The sequence below is a fragment of the Geotrypetes seraphini genome, chromosome 11 (genome assembly GCF_902459505.1).
Source record: "Geotrypetes seraphini chromosome 11, aGeoSer1.1, whole genome shotgun sequence".
Taxonomy (NCBI): domain Eukaryota; kingdom Metazoa; phylum Chordata; class Amphibia; order Gymnophiona; family Dermophiidae; genus Geotrypetes; species Geotrypetes seraphini.
In genome coordinates, this window is record NC_047094.1 from 74,576,466 (window position 1) to 74,600,973 (window position 24,508).

Here is a 24,508-nt window from a genome sequence, read left to right on the forward strand (position 1 = left end):
ATTAAATTTAAGAACATAAGAAGTGCCTCTGCTGGGTCAGACCGGAGGTCCATCATGCCCAGCAATCCGCTCACGTGGGGGCCCACCAGGTCCAGGACCTGTATAGTAACCCTCTATCCCCTTTTCCTTCAGAAAATTGTCCAAATCCTTCTTGAACTCCAATACTGTACCTTGCCCTATCACACTCTCTGGAAGCGCATTCCAGGTGTCCACCACCCTTTGGGTGAAGAAGAACTTCCTAGCATTAGTTCTGAATCTGTCCCCTCTTAATTTTTCCGAATGGCCTCTCGTTCTTGTAGTTTTTGAAAGTTTGAAGAATCTGTCCCTCTCCACTTTCTCTATGCCCTTCATGATCTTGTAAGTCTCTATCATGTCCCCTCTAAGTCTTTGCTTCTCCAGGGAAAAGAGCCCCAGTTTCTCCAGTCTTTCAGCATACCTTTTATCAAACATGTCACTCTCTTCTGAATCCTCTCGAGTATCGCCATATCCTTCTTTAGGTATGGTGACCAATATTGGACGCAGTACTCCAGATGCGGGCGCACCATCGCCCGATACAATGGCAGAATAACTTCTTTCATTCTGGTTAAGGATATGTATTGCATTAATGTATAACACAGGTATGTCCTCCAACCTCAAGATCCTCAATCTAATTGAGTGTTCAAGATTTCTCCTTTCATACGCTGAGTGATTGGAGAAACTGGGACTCTTTTCCCTGGAGAAGAGGAGACTTAGAGGGGATATGATAGAGACTTACAAGATCATGAAAGGCATAGAGAGAGTAGAGAGGGACAGATTCTACAAACTTTCAAAACATAAAAGAACAAGAGGGCATTCGGAAAAGTTGAAAGGGGACAGATTCAAAACGAATGCTAGGAAGTTCTTCTTTACCCAACGTGTGGTGGACACCTGAAATACGCTTCCAGAGGACGTAATAGGGCAGAGTATGGTACTGGGGTTCAAGAAAAGATTGGACAATTTCCTGCTGGAAAAGAGTACAGAGGGGTATAGATAGAGGATTACTGCACAGGTCCTGCACCTGTTGGGCCGCCGTGTGAGCGGACTGCTGGGCACGATGGACCTCAGGTCTGACCCAGCGGAGGCATTGCTTATGTTCTTATGTTCTTAATATGCTTGAGATTATTTGCATGTACTGCTTTCATTGCATGCATTTTCATTGTGGAAGTCCTGAAAACCTATTGATGATGGCTGAGGTTGGTTACCCTTGAGCTCATCGACTGAATCCCCTGCTGTAAATGTCACCACATGCCACTGGACTAAGGGCTCCTTTTACTAAGCCGGTGTTAGTTCTAAATGCGAAGCGCGGGCTTAGTGTGTGCGACAATTCTGCACGCGCTAAAAACGCTATCGCAGCTTAGTAAAAGGAGCCCTAAATGTATCTTATTTTCCTGTTTTGTCTTGTATTTTTTTATTTCTATTTCTATTGCCTTTAAAGTGTAGCCATATTTCCATATAGTAATTTTTTTGAATAGATCTTAAAAATTAATTGCCCTCCTCGCCCCCGCTTCAAATGAATCACCTTCCCTGCAGCCCTGTCTCAGAAAGTACATGATACAACCCAAGGGAAAGGACAGCCTTAAACATTGCACAACTCCTGAGAGGGCAGGGCTGCTGCTAGGTACTAGCAAGATCTCTCATGCCTCACCTCTGTATCATGCTCTCTTGTATTTTGATGATCTTACATTGTAGCTATATTCACTGATTGCCCAGCTCTTCTTTGTTGTAAACCGCCTCGAACTACCACGGCTTTGGTGGTATATAAGAATAAAATTATTATTATTATTAATCTGTACGCCAGGACCCAGAATGGCACTCTTTTAAAGGCTGACTTTATAAGTCTGTGCCGCAAGGCTTCCCGAATGTCACTGCTGCTTTCATTAGATCATATGACTATGAAAAATGTGCAAGAATTTATAAACACTGCAGCACACAAATTCTCTTCAAGCAGTGCAGTACTGCAGGAACCAGCGGTGAGGAGGGGGAATATAGTCAGACTTCATGTGGTGTGGGACGGTTGAAGGAAGAGCTGGGATCGGGAGAGACAATGTGTTCAAGCTGGGGGGAAGGGTAGGTGTTTGGATAGGACTAGCTGACTTTATCTCAGGGGTGTGGTTTCATTAGTTGGCTTCAGAGGTGTGGCTTCGTGCAGAGCTGGGTAACAAGCGAGAGATTGTTCTGTCTGGGAAGTAATGTACTGTATTGTAACATGGTGCTTACTGCTCAGGTGACCTGACTGTAGGGCACCTTGTAAACAGAGATGCAGAGAAAGGAGATGAGATTGAACTGTACAGCTAAACTGCTGGTGTAATTGAGCAGACTGGCTACAATATTTATATCTATTTATTTAAAAATTTATATACTGTATAAATCCTATACGGTTTACATAACAGTCATAAATATTAAATGGAACATACATGTTCAATACATAAAAACTTTGTCATAAGATCCAGAATATCTATCCAATAAAGCAGGGATCTCAAAGTCCTTCCTTGAGGGCTGCAATCCAGTCGGGTTTTCAGGATTTCCCCAATGAATATGCATTGAAAGCAGTGTGCATATTCATTGGGGAAATCCTGAAAACCCGACTGGATTGTGGCCCTCAAGGAGCGACTGTGAGACCCCTGGAATAAAGAATGTGCAGGCAATTACGTTACAGAGTATCTCGTCACAAGAAAGCATTTACAAACAATTGCTTTTTCAACATTTTCTTGAAACCGAACCTGTCTGCACAAAAGCGCAGAGTTCCTGACAAGGCATTCCAAAGCTTTATACGCCCCACTGATAACATAGCATCACCTATCCTTGAGTGAGAAATTGTCATGCTGCCTCCCAAATATACCCCCTCCTTTACTAACGCGTAGCGCGGGTTTTAGTGCCGGCAGCAGCAGTAACTGCTCCGACACTCATAGAGGAGCAGTTACCGCCACTGCTGGCGCTAAAACCCACGTTTAGCGTTAGTAAAGGGGGGAGATAGTTTCTTACTATTTTCTGATCTCAAACTCCTGGGTTGATAAATCGAAAAAAATCCTTGCAAAACAATAGGAGACACATGGTACAATATCTGATATACTATCAACAAAATTTAAAAATGCACTCTTTGCTCGATTGGCAACCAGTGCAACTGTTTTAGCACTGGTGTTATGTGTGCCATCCTATTTATTCAATCTTCTATACTGTTCTCACAATGGTGCTCAGAAGGCTTTACATGAATTTAGTCAGGTACTCAAGCATTTTTCCCTGTCTGTCCCAGTGGGCTCACAATCTATCTAATGTATCTGGGGCAATGGGGGGATTAAGTGACTTGCCCAGGGTCACAAGCAGCAGTGTGGGTTTGAACCCACAACCTCAGGGTGCTGAGGCTGTAGCTTTAACCACTGCGCCACACAGCATGTTCTGTATCTGCCATCAGGTTCCAAGCCAGCACATATTTTCGGGCGCAGGGGTTCCCCCTTTGCAGCTTCTGAAGTGATCTCCTCCCCTGTGATCCACTTAATTTGGTATACGGTTGGCCCCACACATAGCCCTGAACCCCTAAATCTTCTGAGCAGCAGACCTCACTTCTGTACACTGGGCATTTGTGCTTACTGTGTCCCCAGACAGATTGGCAGTGCCAGCCTGCTGTCAGTGCTGTTGATCTGAGTGCCGAGGGGAGGGGGGGGAGTACATATGGTCAATCTTCTAAGCATCAGCAGGCAGCTCTAAAATAGTCAATAGTCTTCGTTTGGCTACTAAAACAATCAGTGGTCTTCATTAAAAGCATATGGGGATAGACTTAAAAGCTCTAAGAATGTATACTTTGAAAGTTTGGAGGAAAGATGAGAGAAGGGAGATATGATAGAGATATTTAAATACCTATGTGACAATAAATGCACATGATGTGTGTCTCAGTTGAAAAGAAACTCTCTAGAACAGGGGTAGGGAACTCCGGTCCTCGAGAGCTGTATTCCAATTGGGTTTTCAGGATTTCCCCAATGAATATGCATTGAAAGCAGTGCATGCAAATAGATCTCATGCATATTCATTGGGGAAATCCTAAAAACCCGACTGGAATATGGCTCTCGAGGACCGGCGTTCCCTACCCCTGCTCTAGAATGAGGGGGGCATATGATAAAGATGAAAGGAGATAGATTCAGAAGTAACCTGAGGAAATACAATGGAACAGTCTTCCAGTGCAAATGGTAGAGACGAAAAATGTATTGAATTCAAGAAAGCTTGGGACAAGTACATTGGAATGGATCTCTAAGGGAGAGGAAGGGATAGTGTATAGGTCATATGGTCTTTAAATGCCTTCATTTTTCTGTTTTCTCTGTTTCAATGTTATGCCTTTTGCTGCTTGGTTGTTCTCCTTTAAGGGGCAGGAGGTGGGAGGAGTATTCGGGTGAGAGGAAGGCCTTGTATGAAAACATCTCTTTCCTGTTTGAATGCTGCAGACAGAGGAGAGAGAAGGGGACTGTGCTGTAATCCAGGTAATTGCCTGAATTGAAGCTATTTGCAGCAGCATCCTGACCCTCCATTAATGTGCCAGGAAATGCAATGCTTTACCCGATGTTAATCATATAATGTTTACTTGTATACTGTGGCAAGCACCTATTGTTTTTTTGTTGATCTTGATTTTGTATTTTTACTGTGATGGATACTTTGAATATGTCTGTGTGTAAACATTAATGTCCCCTTTTATCAAGCCGCATTAGGGTTTTTTTTAATCGCCGGCCACTGCAGTAAAACTCCAGTAGTCATAGGAATTCTGTGAGCTTTGGAGCTTTTACCACAGTAACCAGTGATTTTTTAAAACAACCTAATGTTGCTTGATAAAAGGGGTTATTAATGTAAACATTTAACTTTCTAAATAAACTAGGGTTATCCAGAGACACAGACAGGCATTTTCAAAAGATTGACCAAGTCAGAATTGGGACATCCTGCTTATAACATTAAAAAAAAAGTCCATCTTGCAGCTATTTTTGAACAGGAAATAGGTTGGGATTTCCTGTTTGAAAACTACCACTACTATTAGTCACTTCTGCAAGACATTCAAAATGAATAGCCATTTTCCAAAATGAAAAGTCCAAAACATGAACACCAAAAAACAGGCACAAGGACGTCTGTCTGGCATCATTTGTACAAAAATGGCCACACATCCCTGCAGAGCAGAGGGGCAGTCTATTGGTCAGTGCAATGGGCTTTAAATAACAGAAGCCAGGTACATCTCCCACAGTGGTGGTGAAGATAACAATAACATAATTAAAAAATGTGTGGGATAGACATAAAGGAATCCTGTATGAAAGGCATGAAACTAAACAAGCTTAGCAGTGATTACCGTATTTTTCGCTCTATAAGACACACATTTTTTCCCCGCAAAAGTGGATGGAAATAAGGGTGCGTCTTATGGAGCGAATACCCAACCCCAACCCCCAACACCTTATTAAGTTTCTCCAGCGGTCCTGCTCTTCCCTCCAGCTGACTCCCGACAGAGCAGTGCAAAAGCGGCACTTTTTCCTTCAAGCTGACTCCCGTCAGAGCGGCGCAAAAGGCAAGCGTGCACTTTTCACATGCCTGCCTTGTCCCGTGCTGTTCAGCCATTCATGGAGCAGTGAGGGACAAGGCAGGGACACAAATAGCACATGCCTGCCTTTTGCGTCATTGTGACGGGAGTCAGCTGAAGGGTGAATAGGTGCCGCTTTTGGATGGTCAGAAGCACCAGATCTGCCTGCTCCTGCCTTTAGCCTGTTACTTTGTACAGTTCCTAATCTTTTTGTCAGCTCCTCCCAAGAGCACCAGCTATGTAAGAAAGCATCGTGTTGCCCTTCCTCTCTCTCCCTCGCTGTGTGATAAGATGCTTAACTACCAGTAGTTGCTTTCGTGAAAACCCTCTAACAGACGCATGCATCAAGCCCTGGAAACGCTCAACTGGACAAAGATGAATCCTGCTCTTTCTTACAGTTTGTAACTGCCTCAAAAAGCTTTGTTCTCTCATCCCCACCCTAACAACGTCCAGTAATCCAAATGCATCCAGCAGATTGCCTAACACACACTCCAAAGAGCTGTGCTTTTACTAAAAGGATCCTCAGAGGCAGCAAAATGATGTCCAATTTGCTCTGCACGCACGAGGCATTTAAAGAAGGAAGTACTCAGCCCGTGCAAGATAATTACCAGCTTGGTTGCTGTCACGAGGTTCTCATCCTCCACATGCTAATGAGGCAGTGATATTTTGCGATGCTCTGTCAGAAGTCAGCTGGAGGGAAGGGCAGGATCACCGGACTGCCGGAGGAACTTAAATAAGGTATGGGAGAGTTTGGGGTGGGGGGCCCTGCCTGCCTGCCTGCCTGCTTGTCTCGGGGTGGGGGCCCTGCCTGCCTGCCTGCCACTAGGCCCTGTCCTGTCCTGGCCTATCACTAGACCACCAGAGGGGTCAGAGTGCAGAGCCTGGCAGGGAGAATTTGGTTCAGAATGGGTTTTTTCTTGTTTTCCTCCTCTAATTGTAGGGTGCGTCTCATGGTCAAGTGCGTCTTATGGAGCGAATAATATGGAAGATGGCAACACTAGTAATTGAGAAGCAAAGCCAGTGCTGGGCAGTCTTCTACACTCTGTATCCTGAAAATGACAGGACAAATCAAGTATACATATATACTATAGTATCACATCATATCTTATGAGTTTATCTTGGTGGGTAGACTGGTTGGACATACAGATCTTTATCTATCATCATCTACTATATTACTGTATTACAAATCCCACTGTAATTCATTTATATGTTATTGTGGACCCTCCAGGAACAGATAAAATCTTCTGTACCTAAAGATACAATACTGCAATAGCCATCATGCTTGCAGGTATATTATAAGTATTTTCAGACACAATCAGCAGTATAGTGCCCGGGGCAGTGGTATCGCCACACTGTGAAGCATACCTCTTCCTTGTCACAATCCCCTCCCCCCTCCCCACCGCATACCACTTGAAAATCCTCAGCGGCAGCGAGCAGCATCTCCTAGCTGCTCCTCATGCTTGTCTCGCTTTTCCTCTGACATCACTTCCTGGTCCCACGACCAGTTGGCTCCTGCACTTCAAGCACCTCCTCCGGAACCAGGCAGTCCATGTCTACTCAGACAATGCCATAGCAGTTGCTTAGGACAGTTGCCAGGATAGCACCAGGAGTTTGCCTCTGCTTCAGGAGGCCCAGCTACTCTTTCTCTGGGTAGAAAATAATCTTTTGGTGCTTTCTGCGACACACGTGGCCAGAGTAGACAACGTATAGGCAGATTTTCTCAGCTGTCAAACTCTGGATCCTAGGGAGTGGCCCCTATCACAGAAAGCCTTATGGTCCCTATCACAGAAAGCCTTCAGCTGCATAGTAGAGAAGTGGAATTGTAAGATGTTTGACCTGATGGTGTTGGTGGTCAACAAGAAAGCAGATTGGTTTTTCATCTGTTGGCACAACCCAGGAAGCAAAGGCTTGGATTCGTTGATATCACTGCTGTACAGCAAAAGATTAGAGAAACTGGGCCTCTTCTCCCTCAAACAGAGGAGATTGAGAGGGGACATGATTGAAACATTCAAGGTACTGAAGAGGATAGACTTAGTAGATAAGGACAGGTTGTTCACCCTCTCCAAGGTAGGGAGAACACTCTCTAAAGTTGAAAGGGGATAGATTCCGTACAAACGTAAGGAAGTTCTTCTTCACCCAGAGAGTGGTAAAAAGCTGGAACGCTCTTCCAGAGGCTGTTATAGGGGAAAACACCCTCCAAGGATTCAAGACAAAGTTAGACAAGTTTCTGCTGAACAGGAACGTGCGCTGGTGGGGCTAGTCTGAGTTAGGGTGCTGATCTTGGACCAGAGGGCCGCCGCGTGAGTGGACTGCTGGGTATGATGGACCATTGGTCTGACTCAGCAGTGGCAATTCTTATGTTCTTATGATATGGCCTTGGCCACTGGAGGGTCTTTGGCTTCCCTCCGTGGCCCATGATAGGCCATCTGCTCTGAAGGATCAAGGCTCACCAGGGTTGGGTAATTCTTGTGGCACCTGACTGGCCGAGGCAGCCATGATTTGCTGACCTTGTTCATCTACAGAGGGATAAGGGGTTCAAGCTTCCCTGTCATCCTCGTCTCCTTACGCAGGGCCCAATTGCACTTCAGAATCTAGACTGATTTGATTTGATGTATTTTATTGATTCTATTATATTTTAGATTGATTGTTTTATTGTGTATCCTAAAACATTGATTGTATGCATTATTTTTTTTATGTGAACTGCTTCTAACTTCTGGTATAGCGGTATATAAGAAATAAATTATTATTATTATTACAGCTTGGTTCTTGAATGCGCAGCCCTAATCCGCAGAGGCTAATCTTTGGGTGTGATAGCTACTCTCTTGTGCATCAAAAAGAAGCCCACTTTGGGGTTCTATGCAAAGGCTTGGAGATGTTATCAATCTTGGTGCATCCAGAAGAACGAGAATCCGACCTCAATTCGGTACCACTGATTCTCGCCTTCCTTCAAGATGGTCTGGAAAAAAGACTGGTTGTTGGCTCTCTGAGGCTTCAGATTGCTGGTCTTTCTTGCCTCAGTCCTAAGCCTCTGTAAGGTTTCTCAGGGAGGTGTTGTGTCTTCGTCCTCCGCTGTGTCAACTCTATCTGACATGTAATCTCAGTGTGGTTCTCTGGTTGCTTGTTTGTCTGTCCTATGAGCCTCTGGACCAGGCATCCTTAATGAATCTCACCGAGACAGTTTTCTTGGAGGCCATTGTGGCCATTACTTCAGCCCGCAGAGTTTCCGAACTTTGGGCCTTGTCCTGCAGGGATCCTTATCTTTGGATTACGTACTCCTGCATAATTCTGCACACTGTTCCCTCTGTTCTCCTGAAGGTGGTCTCTAGCTTCCACATCAACTAGGATGCCTACCTTTACTCCCTAAGGATCTCTCAAGCATGTTGAGGACGCTGGATGAGCACAAACTTTTGTTACGATACTTAGAGGTCACAAACAAGTTTAGAGTGTCCGACCATCTGTTTTTGCTGGTGGCTGCCCGTATGGGGAGGTCGGCTTCGAAAGCCAATGTTTCTAGGTGGATCCATAAAGCTATTTAATCTGCCTATATTGCTGACGAAAAGAAGCCTCCTCTTTCTGTGAAGGCTCATTCTACTAGATACATTTCTTCCTCATGGGCAGAGTCATCGGCAATTTCTAGCTGCTACTTGGTCCTCCTTACACACTTTTATGAAATTTTACAGGATTGATGTGGCGACCAAGCAGGATGCTGTTTTCGGTTCTTTCATTCTGGCAGCAGGCTCATCTGTCCCACCCTGATTCTATGGGACTGCTCTATTATGTTCCACTTGTCCAAGAAAAGAGTGGGATTGTAAATCCACATTCTATTCTTGGAACCCACCCTGGTTGTTGCTGATTTACTGATTGTCTGCCTCAATAAGTAAGTGGTAAACTGGACTCATGATTTATTGACCAGCCTTTCTAAGAGAACCATCCGAACATGTTGTGCACTTTGCCTTGGTGGTCCCTAGCTATGGCATTCCCCTCTGTTGGTGCAGGCTGCGTCTGCTTATCACATGTTTTTGTTTTTCAGGTTTATGATGTTTGCAAACCTTTCAGTTGTTTATACTGTATATGCTTGAATATAAGTTCATCCGAATATAATTCAAGACCCCCATTTTTCCCCCCAAAAAGGAGGAAAAATGGTTCATTTGAATATAAGTCAGGCGGCTTAATATTCAAGTGCCCTTCCCTGCCAGCATCTGCACCAAGCACCTCCTCCCTCCCCTGTCAGGCTCTGCACCGAGCCCTCTTCCCTACATTCCCTGTCAGGCTCTGCATCCAGCCTCTTCCCTGCCAGGCACTGCACTCAGCCCCCTTCCCTCCCTCCTTTGTCAGGCTCTGCACCCAGCCACCTCCCTGCCAGGCACTGCACACAGCCCCCATCCCTCCCTCCCAGCCTCTCCACCCTGTCCTCTCTCCCTGCCCTGTCCATCATACCTCCTCTGCCGCTGGAATCCCTGGTAGTCCAGAGATGTAGTGGGCAGGAGTGAGCTTTCCATGCTCCTGCCCCGCTGCTAACCCGGTCGGTTGCTGCCATGAGTTCCGGCTTCAGCTGCTGAGCAGTACCGAGCAGGAGCATGCTTCGGCGCTGCTGCTCAGCGCTAAGCGGCTTCCTGAATGGCTCCCCTGAAGGTTCCTAAATGTATGGGTAGTGATCTGCAGGTTTGGGGGAGGGAAGATGTTGAGTTGTCGGCTGCCTTAAAAATGGCTACTGATCACATTTCAATCACGCGACAGTGCCAGTTACTGAATTGCAACTCCATAGGTGCTTTAGGCCACTTAACACCACTTCTGCCATTAGCCATGCCTATAGTGGCATTAGGTGGCCTAAAGTGCCTACTGAAGTATGATTCTGGCACTGATTTTTTTAGGCGGCAATAGACACCTTGAAACTCAATTAAAAATGGCATTTAAATGGTGTTTATTACTGAGCTTGGGCGCCATTTACAGAATCCGGGCCTTAGTTCTATGAATTCCTGTATGACTTTGTAACCCAGAAATTCTTTCACATATGTCTAATGTCAAATGTACTTACATTTACATGTTTAATCTACATCCATAGCATAATGATAGCATTATTACCTATTTAGTGCAAAATTATCAGCTGATTTTAAGGGGAAAAAACAGATTTGGCTTTGAGCAACCCCAAGATGGGCCTAAAAAATTGTACAAAAATATTTTGTGATCAAGTATATACAAATTCATGGCAAAAATTTCAGTTAGTAAAGTTTCTCCAACTTTAGGTTTTTCAGGACAACCATAATGGTTAGGGAGACTAGATAGAACATAAGAATTGCCGCTGCTCGGTCAGACCGGTGGTCCATCGTGCCCAGCAGTCCGCTCACGCGGCGGCCCTCTGGTCAAAAAGCGCCCTAAGTGAGACTAGCCCTACCTGCGTATGTTCTGATTCAGCATAAACTTGTCTAACTTTGTCTTGAATCCCTGGAGGGTGTTTTCCCATATGACAGACTCCGGAAGAGCGTTCCAGTTTTCTACTACTCTCTGGATGAAAAAGAACTTCATTACATTTGTATGGAATCTATCCCCTTTCAATTTTAGAGAGTGCCCTCTCGTTCTCCCTACCTTGGAGAGGGTGAACAACCTGTCTTTATCTACCAAGTCTGTTTCGATCATGTCCCCTTGCAATCTCTTCTGTTCGAGGGAGAAGAGGCCCAGTTTCTCTAATCTTTTACTGTACGGCAACTCCTCCAGTCCCTTAACCATCTTAGTTGCTCTTCTCTGAACCCTTTGAAGTAGTACTGTGTCCTTCATGTACGGCGACCAGTGCTGGACACAGTACTCCGGGTGAGGGCGCACCGTAGCCCGGTACAATGGCATAATAACCTTCTCCGATCTGTTCGTGATCCCCTTCTTTATCATTCCTAACATTCTGTTTGCCCTTTTCGCCGCCGCCGCACATTGTGTGGACAGCTTCATCGACTTGTCGATCAGAACTCCCAAGTCTCATTCCTGGGAGGTCTCTCCAAGTACCGCCCCAGACATCCTCTATTTGTGCATGAGATTTTTGTTACCTACATGCATCACTTTACACTTATCCACATTGAACCTCATCTGCCATGTCGATGCCCATTCCTCGAGCCTGATTATGTCACGTTGCAGATCTTCGCAATCCCCCTGTGTCTTCACTACTCTGAATAACTTTGTATCGTCTGCAAATTTAATCACCTCATTTGTCGTGCAGTGTCTAGATCGTTTATAAAGATGTTGAAGAGCACGGGTCCAAGCACCGAGTCCTGCAGTACCCCACTGGTGACGCTCCTCCAGTCCTAGTCTGTTTCCTATGATCCAGCCAGTTTTTAATCCACATGAGTATTTCACCTTTTATTCCATGGCTCTCAATTTTCCAAAGTAGTCGTTCATGCGGAACCTTGTCAAACGCGTTCTGAAAATCCAGATATACAATGTCGACCAGGTTGCCTTTGTCTATCTGCCTGTTTACTCCTTCAAAGAAGTGCAGCAAGTTCGTCAAACACGATCTGCCTTTGCTAAAACCATGCTGACTGGTCTTCATCAGCCCATGTACGTCAAGGTGATCAATGATGCGGCCCTTTATCAGCGCCTCTACCATCTTACCCTGTACTGAGGTCAGACTCACCGGTCTGTAGTTTCCAGGATCTCCCCTCGAACCTTTCTTGAAGATCGGCGTAACATTAGCCACCTTCCAGTCTTCCGGAATCTTTCCCGATTTGATCGACAGATTGGCTATTAGTTGAAGCAGTTCGACTATAGTCCCTTTCAGTTCCTTGATGACCCTCGGGTGGATGCCATCCGGTCCCGGGGATTTATTGCTCTTAAGCCTATCAATCTGCCTAAATACTTCCTCTAGACTGACTGTCAATCCTGTCAGCTTTTCTGTTTTTGTTTCCAGCATATAGCCTGATGGGTTCCAGTATACTGTGTAAATCTTCTTTGGTAAATACAGACGCAAAAAATTACTATATGGAAGCGATTGCTTTGTCCTCTTTTAGCGCTTCCTTTATTCCGTGGTCATCTAACGGTCCGACCGCTTCCTTCGCTGGTCGTTTCCCCTTGATATATCGAAAGAATGGCTTGAAGTTTTTCGCCTCCTTGGCTATTTTTTCCTCGTAGTCTCTTTTGACCCCTTTTACCGTCTTGTGGCATCTGTGTTGATGTTGTTTGTGTTTGTTCCAGTTTTCATCAGTTTTTGACCTTTTCCATTCCTTAAACGAAGATTTCTTGTCTCTGATCGCTTCCTTTACCTCTACAGTGAGCCACGCCGGTTCTCTGTTCTTTTTCCTCTTGGATCCCTTGTTGATACGCGGTATATATAGATTTTGCGCCTCAGTGACCATGTCCTTGAAAAGGGACCCAGCTTGCTCTTGCATTTTTACAGTGCCTATCCTCTTCTTAATCTTCTTCCCTACCATGAGTCTCATCCCTTCGTAATTACCTTTTCGGAAGTTCAGTGCCGTGGCTGTCGTTCAGTGCCGATGTTTCCCCCCTGCGGGTCATATTGTGATCGCTATTTCCCAGTGTCCCTTCTACTTCTACATCTTGTGCCAGTCGTCGCAGGCCATTTAAAATTAAGTCCAGGATTGCATTTCCTCTAGTGTTTTCCTTGACAAGTTGTTCCAGGAAGCAATCGCCTACAGCATCCAAGAACTTTGTCTCTCTAATGCAGCCGGAGGTACCTAGGTTCCAGTCTATCCCCGGATAGTTGAAGTCACCCATGATAACTGCGTTGCCTCCCTTGCAGTTGCGTTTAATCTCGTCCGTCATTTCTCCGTCAATTTCTTCGGACTGCCCTGGGGGTCGGTAGTAGATGCCGATCTTCATTTCCAGGCCATTTGTTCCTGGAATTTTGACCCTTAGAGACTCTAACTTATCCGTCAGTTGTGACATGTTCTCTCCAGTAGATTTAATTCCCTCTTTGACGTATATTTCAATGCCTCCACCTTTTTGAGTTTGTATCCCGGTAGCACAGTGTCCCAGATGTTTTCCTCATTCCGCCATGTTTCCGTGATGCCTATGATGTCAACGTTGTCTTTTTGCGCCATGGCTTCTAATTCATCCATCTTATTCCTAAGGCTCCTTGCATTCGTGTACCTACACTTGAGTTTGCGGCCTGTTCCTTTCTTGCATTTCCTTCCCTCTTGTGTCCCTTTCAATCTGTCTTGATTGTGATCCGGTGGGCTTTCCCCTATATCTTCCTGCACGGTATCCTCTGGTGAGTCTTCCTCTCTATCTTCCTGCATGGTATCCTTAATTTTTCTCTGTTTCTATGTATAAAGCATAGTGCAGATAGATGAAGCAACATGAGTTAAGATTCTAGAATTCTCTTACAACTTTGTGGTTCTTTAACACATGTACTGAATCCTTGATGTAGAAAGGCTATACGACTGGATACCTATTAAGTCTTTTTCTTCTTCCAGAGACACCATGAGTGACCCGAATATCCAAGAGCAGGACCTGACTGATATGAGCTCCATGATCCAGTCCACAGTGGTGATGGAAGTGACCAAGCAAGTTCAGGCACTTCTGACAACACTGGAGACCACCACACTGGATATTGCCATCACTGGAGAATCTGGCTCTGGAAAATCAACCTTTATCAATGCCATCCGAGGTCTCAGTGATGAGGATGTGGGAGCAGCTATTACTGGGGTGACTGAAAGCACCACAGAGCCAAATTGTTACCAGCACCCAAAGATATCCACTGTTCAACTATGGGATTTGCCTGGCATTGGAACCCCCAATTTTCAGGCTGACCGGTACCTGGAGCAGGTGGGTTTTGAGAAGTATGACTTTTTTATCATTGTGGCTTCAGAACGCTTCAGAGAAAACAGTGCATATCTGGCCAGAAGCATCAGTGCAGTGAACAAGAAGTTCTACTTTGTGCGTTCTAAAATTGACCTGGACATAAGGGCCTGCAAGAGGAACAGACATTTTAATGAAGAGAGAGTCCTTGCTGAGATACGAGCAGATTGTATCCATTGTTTGGAGAAGGAAGGAATGGAGGCCCCTAAAGTGTTTCTGCTGTCCAGCTTTGAGCTTCATAATTATGATTTCAACAAGCTGCAAGACACGCTGCTCCAAGAACTTAATGGCCAAAAGAGACATGTGTTGCTCCTGTCTCTCCCAAATATCACAGTAGAGATGATTGAAAAGAAGAAGGAGTCCTTGAAAAGGCACATCTGGAAGAAGGCTCTTTTAGCCTGCCTCATCTCTGCTCTACCCACATTTCCTGTACACTACAATTTACCATTGCTGATGGAGACTTTGGCTTCCTACCAGAAGAACTTTGGCCTGGATGACGAGTCCATCAGCACTTTGGCTATGAGAGTTAATAAATCTCCTTGTAGCCTGAAGAAGCAGATCACTTCATCCTTGGGCAAGGATATTTCTAAGCACTCTATACAGTCAGCTCTCAGAATGGCTGCTCTGTGTGGCAATGCCAGTGTGAGCCTGGTGGAGCGTTATGTGCCATTACTTGGCAATCTTGTCGCTGGTGGCATTTCTTTTGTGGCCATTTATATTCTACTTAGTATCTCTTTGGACAGTTTTGCCCAGGATGCCCAGAAGATCCTGAAAGCAGCCTTCAGAACAGAAAAGGAGGAAAAGCTGGAAGCCTACTATAGGCAGGAGATTGACTTTCTCTGTGACTAATTTCTAGCTGCAGATGGGCAGAATGGATGGGCCATTTGGCTTTTACCTGCCTTCATGTTTCTATGTTTCTAAACAGGGTCCAGGATGCTAACACTGGATTAGTTAGATTAAGAATATTCTATGAGCCATTAAGTATTCTAGGATTTGACATTTTATAGTGTGTGGACCTCTGACACAGTATGCTGAAACAAAGCTGTGTCGGGGCACTATGAGTGCCTTAATTTCTATTGGACTATACAATAAAACTTTGAACCAAAAGGATCTCTTGTTGGTTTGTCATTTCTTTCCCTTGGTTTCACTGCTTTGTAAGAGTCAAAAAACAAGGGCTGGAGCCTGGAACAAAAAATGGAAATACTTTGGTAGTATTGCACTTATTGAACTTCCAAGCTGAAAGAGGAAAGATCTTTCAGTGGAATAAATAGGATATTTAAAGCCAGCCTCTGGCCCCAAAGCTTAAGTGCACATTTCTCAGTGGGGAAACCAAAGACCCCACCAAAACCTAAAACTTCTTTGCTCCGTACTTGCTCTTCCGTCCAATATTCAAGTTAGACGTGTCTGAGTAAAGCACTTCTCACAGGTAACTCACTTACCTTACAAAGCACTGTTGCTAATGAGTCCCAATAGAAGCTTCAGACTTGTGCAGGTTTAATCTTACCCTGAGACACTTTGTAGCTACAGCAACAGCAGCAAGTCCATAAATAAAAGAACACAGTATGTGGTGTACTGCAAATTCAAATAGGGGAGAAAATGTAAACAAACCTACTAAAATCGCCACTAAACAATTACCTGATTTTGACTGGATTCTTAGATAGCGAGTCAAACTTAACATTAGTGTAGCACCAGATTCTTCATTGATCCAAACTCATTTTACATATCATATCTCTTAGTGCTTGTGTTTCAAAAAAATTCTCTTCATAAATTTATCAGCAACTTCAAGGGGGTCCTTTTACTAAGGTGCGCTAATGAATTGGTGTGAATTTAGTGCCATGCAGCCCACAGGTATATAGCATGCAATAAATCCATTAGTGCACCTTAGAAAAAGGATCCCATAGCGTACTTATCTTATAAATGCTTCTGCTAAAAAAAAGTCACCTCCCATAATATGTTTCAAAGTCTGCGTCAGAGTTAAGGTGCTTCGATTCATTAGTATGGTGCTCCAGCATATTCAGAGTGAAGACTCTCTTATTCTTTTTTCCTTTCCTAATAACTCTTAACTAGAGAATGACACATGGACAAATTTTCCCTGTCCGCGCAGGATCTCTCTATCCCCATCCCTTGAGCTCTGTCCCTGCCCCATTCCTGCAAGCTCTGTCCTCATCTGCACAGCCCTTGAACACTTTAAAATCATAAGTGTTTGAGGCTTGTGTGATTAAGGCTTGCAGGAATGAAACAGACCTCACGAGGACGGATGAATATTGAGATCCCTTGGAGATAGGGCCAAATTTGTCCTTGTATTATTCTCTACTCTTAACATTCTGTTAGCTTTTCTGGTTGTCATCACCATCATACATTGAGCAGAAGATTTCAACATATTATCCACAATGACCCCTAAATCCTTTTCCTTAGTGTTGACTACTAATGTAGAACTTAGCATCATATATCTATAATTTACTGCTGGAAGAATGCTACACAAAAAAAATTTGACAATTTTGTGCACAATATTTTAAAATTCTGCAACATTTGTAGTGTTTTGCATAGGAATTCCCCCATCATAAGGCCTGAAATCCCTTCCTGCCTTTCCCTTTCTCAGGCTCCAACTTCCTCAGTTCCCTCTCTCACTCCAACTGAAGTTATTCTCACTTTAAATCCCGACATGACCCATAATTCTGTGTACCCGTAAAGTACTCCTGCATACATTCTTTCTCCTCACCTTCCCTGCTATCATTGTATCTTTCCTCCCCTCCCTCATGGCAAGTCTTCAGCTTGCTGCTTCCACCCCCATGGTATACTCACCCTTTTACTATGACCATCACCCATGGCACACTCACCCCTTTACTCTGGCCCCATTCCCCCAGTGCACACTCACCTTTTTTCTAGCCCCTTCTCATTTTCAGCCACTCTCTGTTCCCGTCCCCCGCTTAGCTCCTGCAGCATGGAGGAATTGACCCACTGTATAAAAGGTCACTTCCTCCTCTTGTGCTGGCTTAGACCCGACTATTTGTGTGAACCAGGATATCATGGTTCATATAAACAGTCGGGTCTAAGCCTGCACAGGAGGAGGAAGTAACCTGCTGGGTAGCAGTTCACTCCCTTCTCTTCTTCCTGCAGGAGCATAGTGTTGGAAGGGAAAAGAGAGCCACTGCTGCCCATGCCTAGGGTTACCATATTTGAAGACGGAGAAACCCGGATGCATAGCCCCACCCCATTCTGCCTCCAGCCCCACCCTGTTCTGCCTCTATCCCCGCCAAAGCCACATCTCTTTTTTTTTTTTTCCCCCTATATTTGGCCGCATCTGGTGGGCCTGTAACATGCGCAAATGTGTGTGACACCATCCGTGCATGCTTGTTGAAGGCTCTCCAGATGCGGACGGAGCTCGGACTTTCCAAAATCCGGAGAAAGGTTTGGACAATTTCATGGAGGAAAAGTCCATGGTCTGTTATTAAAAAAGATTTGGGGGAAGCCACTGCTTGCCCTTGATTTGGAGCATGCAATATTGCTATTATTTGGGGTTTTTGCCAGGTACTAGTGACCTGGATTGGCCACCGTGAGGATGGGCTACTGGGCTTGATGGACCATTGGTTTGGCCCAGTAAGGCTTTTCTTATGTTCTAAAATGGCTTCCAAAACTTCCAAAATAGCTTTGCAAAAATAGATACTTGGGGGAGTGGATTTGGGAGGGGAGTAGCCGCTTGGGGGAGACGGGCCTATTACAATTGATTTATAAGACTAATTCTCTACCTTCAAATATATTTCTCTGACATAAAGAAATATATTTTATAAAGAGATCTTAGTCTGGGGAAAGTCCTGCCTGTTTCAAACGTTAGCTCTGTATATTTACATATATGTGTTAAAGGACAGAAAGAACATTTAAAAGCAAACTGGAATTTTATTTCTTACGGAGCAGAATTAATTATAAAATTAGGCTGATAGAGCAGTTACAAATTAGAATCTTTGAACAAGGGAAAATGTCCCACAAGATAAAATATTGCTAAAGCAGAATGATTAATTTAGTAGCTGTGTTCAAACGTTACTCACAATGATGCAGGCCTTTGCTGATAGAATCCTTCAGTTGCAGATGAGAGCTCATAGCAGAGATAGGCACAAGGTCTGTAGAAGAGATGTTTCAGCAAGGTAAGGTACATGTACAAAGAGGATACCCGAACTAGATTATCAAGAATGCGTACAGAAGAGCGAAATATAACAGGGATCTGTTGCTAAGTGATTACAAACAATTGAGCATTTCCCAAGCAGACAACTTTACCACTTGTGTTTTAAAGCACTCTACACTTAGTTCTGAAATGATGAAAATTATTAAAAATCATTGGGACAATAATTCAATCCCTTCCTGCTTTTCAACAAACAAGACTTAGATTTGCATTTTCAAGGGGCAAAAACCTTAAAGAATTTTTGAAAACCAATAAAATCCAGCAATTATCATCGCAACTGTTACCTTCGGGTCATTACAAATGTGGTCATTGTTCTTTTTGTGAATTCTCTTTACAGCTTAAAGAATTCACTAGTCATATTGACCAAAAAGTATACAAACTTAAGAACTTCAGTACCTGTCAAACTGATCATGTAGTGTATATTATCACATGCCCATGTCCTAAGATTTATGTGGGCATGACAACAAGACCCTTCAAAACACTTCTTGCTGAACACAAATCTAATATCAAAAGAGCAAGCATCAAAGAACCGCTTGTGCAACGCTGCATTGATGCCTCTCACACTTTTAACAACTTGAAGGGATTCATTATTGATACAGTAAGGAAGAACGATAGGGGAGGTGACAGGACTTTAGCCCTTAAACCAGTGGTTCTTAACCTTGTTGGAGGTACTGAACCCCACCAGTTTCATATGCGTGTTCACCGAACCCTTCTTTATTGGAAAAATAAAATATGATTTTTACAAATTCAAAACATAGGTATACAAAACCCCTGCAGCACAGATAGGCCAAGCGATGTTGCGTGATCACCTGCAGCCAATTATGGACAAGCGGGGCGTATCATCACGAATCATAAGCGCTTCGGTCACATTCAATCGTCTATCAGTTAAATCACAAATTTTGATCAGGAATTGATTGATGTATATAAGGCGTTAGTTACAGATTGATAGATCAAGAAACCGAGTACACGATCAGTCTTGATCAAAATCACTGAATAACTGATAGATGATTGAACGTGACCGAAGCGCTATATGAGTCGGAAGTGTGTTTTGACCTCCGCCGAACCCGCGAGACTGACTCACCGAACCCCTGGGGTTCGGTCGAACCCAGGTTAAGAACCACTGCCTTAAACAAAGGGAAACATACTGGATTTTTACTTTAAATTCTTTGTTCCCCACTGGGTTAAACGATAAGATCGACTGGTCCGTTTACTATTAGAAGCAGGTTTTAAGTTTTATTCACTATAGTTCCATCAGCATACTTAATAACCATCTTAACAATTACATCATAGATGTTAAATAACCATACTGCAGATGTTAAGTTTTTTACGTTTTTACATTTATGACATCATTACGTAATTTACTGCATTTGGGCTTTAAATGGCTCAGCGTTTACACCAGCCGGCGCCATTTTGAGAATAGAACGGTAGAATTGAAGACAAGTCCTGTTCCATAAGTTTGCTGTTTTAAGCGCTGTATTAAGATTATGTTATTATTTCAAACATTCTTCAGGTAATTAATTATTACTTTTTTTCAACTTTTTAGGCACTGTTTTGGCATTTCCCCTGACGAAGCCGTTATAGGTGAAACGATGGCCCCGTCGGGTTTCTAGTGCAGTGCCGAATTCCATTAAGATAAGTGCTGTTTTTCAGTTTATGCACTATCGCTGAATGTTTGAGATTTTGACCACTTTAGAACTCTATATTTAAAGTAAATCTATTTGAAAAACATATTTAAAATTATTTAAAATACTATTTAAAATACTAAAAGCACTTCTATTTATGTGCCACAAGCCAATGATTGAGATTCTGACCTGTTTATGCTTCTAGCAGCACACTGCTTGAATTCTAGGTCTCTGAGGCTTGTTACTTATTACCATATCAGTGGCTAGTTTCTTAGGTGATTTTGGTTTAGACGGAACTTAGTACACCTTTTTTGTATTTGATCTTTTGGTCTCACCAATGAGGCAGGAACCCAGGAGCAATTGTCCAATCCCAAGGCAAGAACTCGGGGGCTATGTCCCCTCCCTGAGTCTGGCATAGCATTGCCCAATCTTTGATCAGTATTGCAATTCCAGCTTTTTCCTCTGTTTCTAGTTGCATGATGTCACCTGATTGAATTTTGATCATCTTTTCAGTCTTGAGTGGCCTAGGATCTGCTATGCATTGTGTCCCAAGTGAGTATTATTCTTGCAGATTGGTGGTAGTTCACACTGTCCTTAGTTGTATGTGGTGTGAGGGATACTGGTAACCACACACTGCCATCCTTTGTTCTCCAATGATACACCTTCTATTATGGTTCCATTTAGCATAAGATAGATCTGAATGTAAATATGAGTATCTCATGCAAATTCATTGTGGGTATCCTGAAAACCTGACTAGATGTGTCCCTAGGACAGTACAGTGTATCAGTATGAAAGCAAGGATAGAACTATATAAAGCTCCTCCTAGCAGGATTACTCTTAAATTACTTATAATTTCTATAGGGCTGCCAGATGCATGCAGCACTGTACAATGTACATTATATTAACCAGAGACAATCGACAGAGCTTACAAGCTAATCAAACAGACACAGGACAATTGAGGTTAGGGGATTACAAAGGGAGTGATAACATAGGTTTACTTCCATTCTGCCCTTTATACTTAGAAACAAGTTCCCACAAGCCTCAGTTATCTGTACTTGGGTCAACTCAATACAGTACATATATTCCAGTCTCCAAGTAACAAAGGAATAAATGAAAAGTCATGCAGAAATTTCTCTTTGTGATAAAAGGTGGTCTATTTAGTGTTTGGACCACAGAGATTTACCAGCACAAACTAATCTGGAATAATCTTTTGACCTTGCGGGTGTAAGAAATCTGTCACCACAGAAACAGTTTTGTGAATGAAAACACATACCCCTCTATTTCTGGAGTCAAAGGAATAAGACACCTGTTCTACTCAATCTTCTGATGCTCAGTATCACTTAGGGATACAGTAGATATTCTTCAGCCAGTGGTGGGTAAAGGGTTGTTGTTGGTGGTGTTTTTAACCACTGCCAGCATTATGCCCAGATATTGAATACCGAGCCATGTCCTGGCACTGGCACTAAATATCCAGGTTTGTGCAGCTAGCTATTCCTTATCCAGTTTAGTGCAACATTCAGCACTTGACCAGAAAAGGTGAAGCACATAATCATAGTACTGTCATGCGGTCCCATTTATGTGCTTACCTTATGGAGTATTGTATTCAGAATTGGTCCAGAATTCACCTCCTTATCTCAAGAAAGATATAGCGGCACTAGAAAAGGTTTAAAGAAGAGTGACCAGAATGATAAAGGGGATGGAACTCCTCTCGTATGAGGAAAGATAGGGCTCTTCAGCTTGGAAAAGAGATGGCTGAGGGGAGATATGATTGAAGTCTACAAAATCCTTAGTGGAATAGAATGGGTACAAGTAGATCGATTTTTTTTTTTTTTATTCCGTAAAAATTTACAAAGACTAGGGGACACTCAATGAAGTTACAGGAAAATACTTTTAAAACCAATAGGAGGAAATATTTTTCACTCAGAATAGTTAAGCTCTGGAACGCATTGCCAGAGCTTGTGGTAAGTGTAGATAGTGTAGGTGGTTTTAAGAAAGGTTTGGACAATTTCCTGTGAGGAAAAGTCCATAGTCTACTATTGAGAAAGACACGGGGGAAGCCACTGCTTGCCCTGGATTGGTGCATGGAATGTTGCTACTCTTTGGGGGTTTTTGCCAGGTACTAGTGACCTGAATTGGCCACTGTGAGGACAGGCTACTGGACTAGATGGACCATCGGTATGACTCAGTAAAGCTATTCTTATGTTCTTAAGTGCCGAATATTGGCAATTAACCGCATAGGTGCTGCATTTGCCCTGGACCAGTGGCATAGCCACAGGAAGGGGGACCTCAGGGATCTGCCCCCCTTCCACTTTGAGCTCAGGCCTCCTTCAAACTCAAGCCCTGCAAGCCAAAAAGATTCACTCCTGGAGACCCTGCTCTCGTTGGTAAGGTGCTCTGGCTACAGATGCTAGCATTTCCATGCTTGCTCAGTTCATGCATCATATTATTTTATTAGGTATTTATATACTGCCTATCAAGGTTATCTTAGCAGTTTTTACATACAGTACTCAAGCATTTTCCTTATCTGTCCTGGTGGGTTCATAATCTAATGTACCCGGGGCAATGGAGGATTGGGTCACAAGGAGCAGTGTGGGATTTGAACCCACAACATTAGGGTGCTGAGGCTGTAGCTCTATCCTCTAGGCCACTCCTTCCTCCTGAGCCTGCCTGGAAGTTCCAGTGTCAAAGGCTAGTGCACCTGCCTTTTTCCTCACTACTCAGTGGGTGCTCTAGTGGTAAATCTTTTCAGCTGGCAGGGCTTGAGCATCACTGCTAGCAAAGGTATAATGCAGCAGCAGTGACAGTATAAGAGGGGGGGGGGGAAGAAAATGATTGGTCCACTTCAAAATTCAGTTCTGGCTCTACCCCTGCCCTGGACTGCTCACAAAATAACCAGTTTTGAGTTTTGAAGTTAGTATTGATATTAAGTGGCACTAACCATCTGTCACTGAATATCAGTGGATAGCCCTGATTTAACCAACTAGGAGCCTCTTCTGGCCGGTTAAATTGCTCTGTGTATTAACCAGTTAATAAGTTTTCTTATGCATTATGTAGTTTTTATGTATACTGCTCTATTATTCTTGTCAGGAAATGTGGTATATAAAGTTGAATAAACTATAAACCACAGGTATATGAGTTTTGAAGAAACTGAAACATGCTTGCTCTTAAGAAGGGAGGACAAAGCTCAACATTTTGTAAGATTATTTTTATCTGGAAATACAGGTTATTTATCAATGGAAACAACATAAAGACAGGACACATTATAAGAAGCAAAGAAACTGAGGCCTCTAGTCCTACTTTAACAAGGTACCATGTTCTTATATCTCCAGCCCTCTGGAGCCTCTCCTGTCTCCAAAAGGCAAAAATTAATCAGGTCAGTTTAATGGCACCAGGACTACAGAGATTTCATCTTTCTTTCTTCCTCTTCTGAGCACATTCTGTGGTTCTGAGACAATGGCACTTTCTTGTGTTTGAACAGTTCCCGTTTTGGAGGCAAGGCTGTTTGCAGACAGGAGAATGGCATTCTACACCATTCTTGCACATACAGACCCCAGGAGAAGTGCAGACCCCACCTTTATAGCACACTGAGTCGCAGGCCTGATCACATAGCTCCCCTACAAAGCCTGGGACACAGACACAGGTCTCTTTGCTATCAACAAAGGTGCACTTCCCATATTGACATTTCTTCTGGCAGCTGTTCAATTGGCAGTACTTTCCTCCATAGCCCGAGCGGCACTTGCAGGTGTTTTTCTGAATGCATGTACCTCCCCGCTGACATTTTGGAGTGCAGAGGGAAGTGGTTTCACAGTCTTCATCCACATCCTCCTCACTGTAGCAGGGGCAGTTGAAATTACAGGATCCTGGGCAGTTAGCCTGGCATGGGATAGACAAGTTTTTGTTGCTTGTTATGGAGGAATTATGAGGAGAAGAGGCAGGACTCTTAGATATCATCTCACCTGGGTGTGGATGCAGCACAGCAGCATCAACAGAGAGGCAGCAAAGGCAGAGGAGCTGCAAAGTCCCTTTCCACATTTTAACAGTTTCCAATGGCCAAAGTTCTCTGGTGCAGGATCCTTTGCCTTTTATATGCCCCTGTCTCCCTTATTTCTGTATTCACAAACTACTAAAACAATCCTAATCCATTTACTTACTCTGTTGCTTACTTTGCGTGTGTAGTCAGCTGTCTTCTATGTGGTCATGTAGAGAACCTTTGTGATGTCATACTGTAGCGTCAAATCTGCATTTCCATTGGCTCTTACCCAAAATGGCCATTCTAAAAAACAAACAGCAGCTGAAGATCAAGGAAGAAGTCTGGTTGATGGGTGAGATAGGCTTTAAACTATCATAAGAATAGCC

General features: G+C 43.6%; 1 protein-coding gene across 4 annotated transcripts in view; it reads left to right on the top strand.

The window, feature by feature from the left end:
* Positions 1–4,340: 4,340 nt before the first annotated feature.
* The window catches only part of LOC117369178 (interferon-inducible GTPase 5-like), a 43,589-nt gene continuing 23,421 nt past the window's right edge, over positions 4,341–24,508 (top strand). Inside the window, exons 1-3 of one of the 4 annotated variants that reach the window (XM_033963301.1) lie at positions 4,388–4,484; positions 20,074–20,704; positions 23,375–23,525. Coding sequence is in view for 1 of the 4 variants with exons in the window: in XM_033963299.1 (XP_033819190.1) it covers positions 13,979–15,205 (1,227 nt within the window). In the remaining 3 variants the exon portion in view is untranslated. Of the gene's footprint in view, positions 4,485–13,971; positions 15,467–20,073; positions 20,705–23,374; positions 23,526–24,508 lie in introns of those variants that run through there. The other 3 variants (XM_033963300.1, XM_033963299.1, XM_033963303.1) reach the window with 3 other exon arrangements.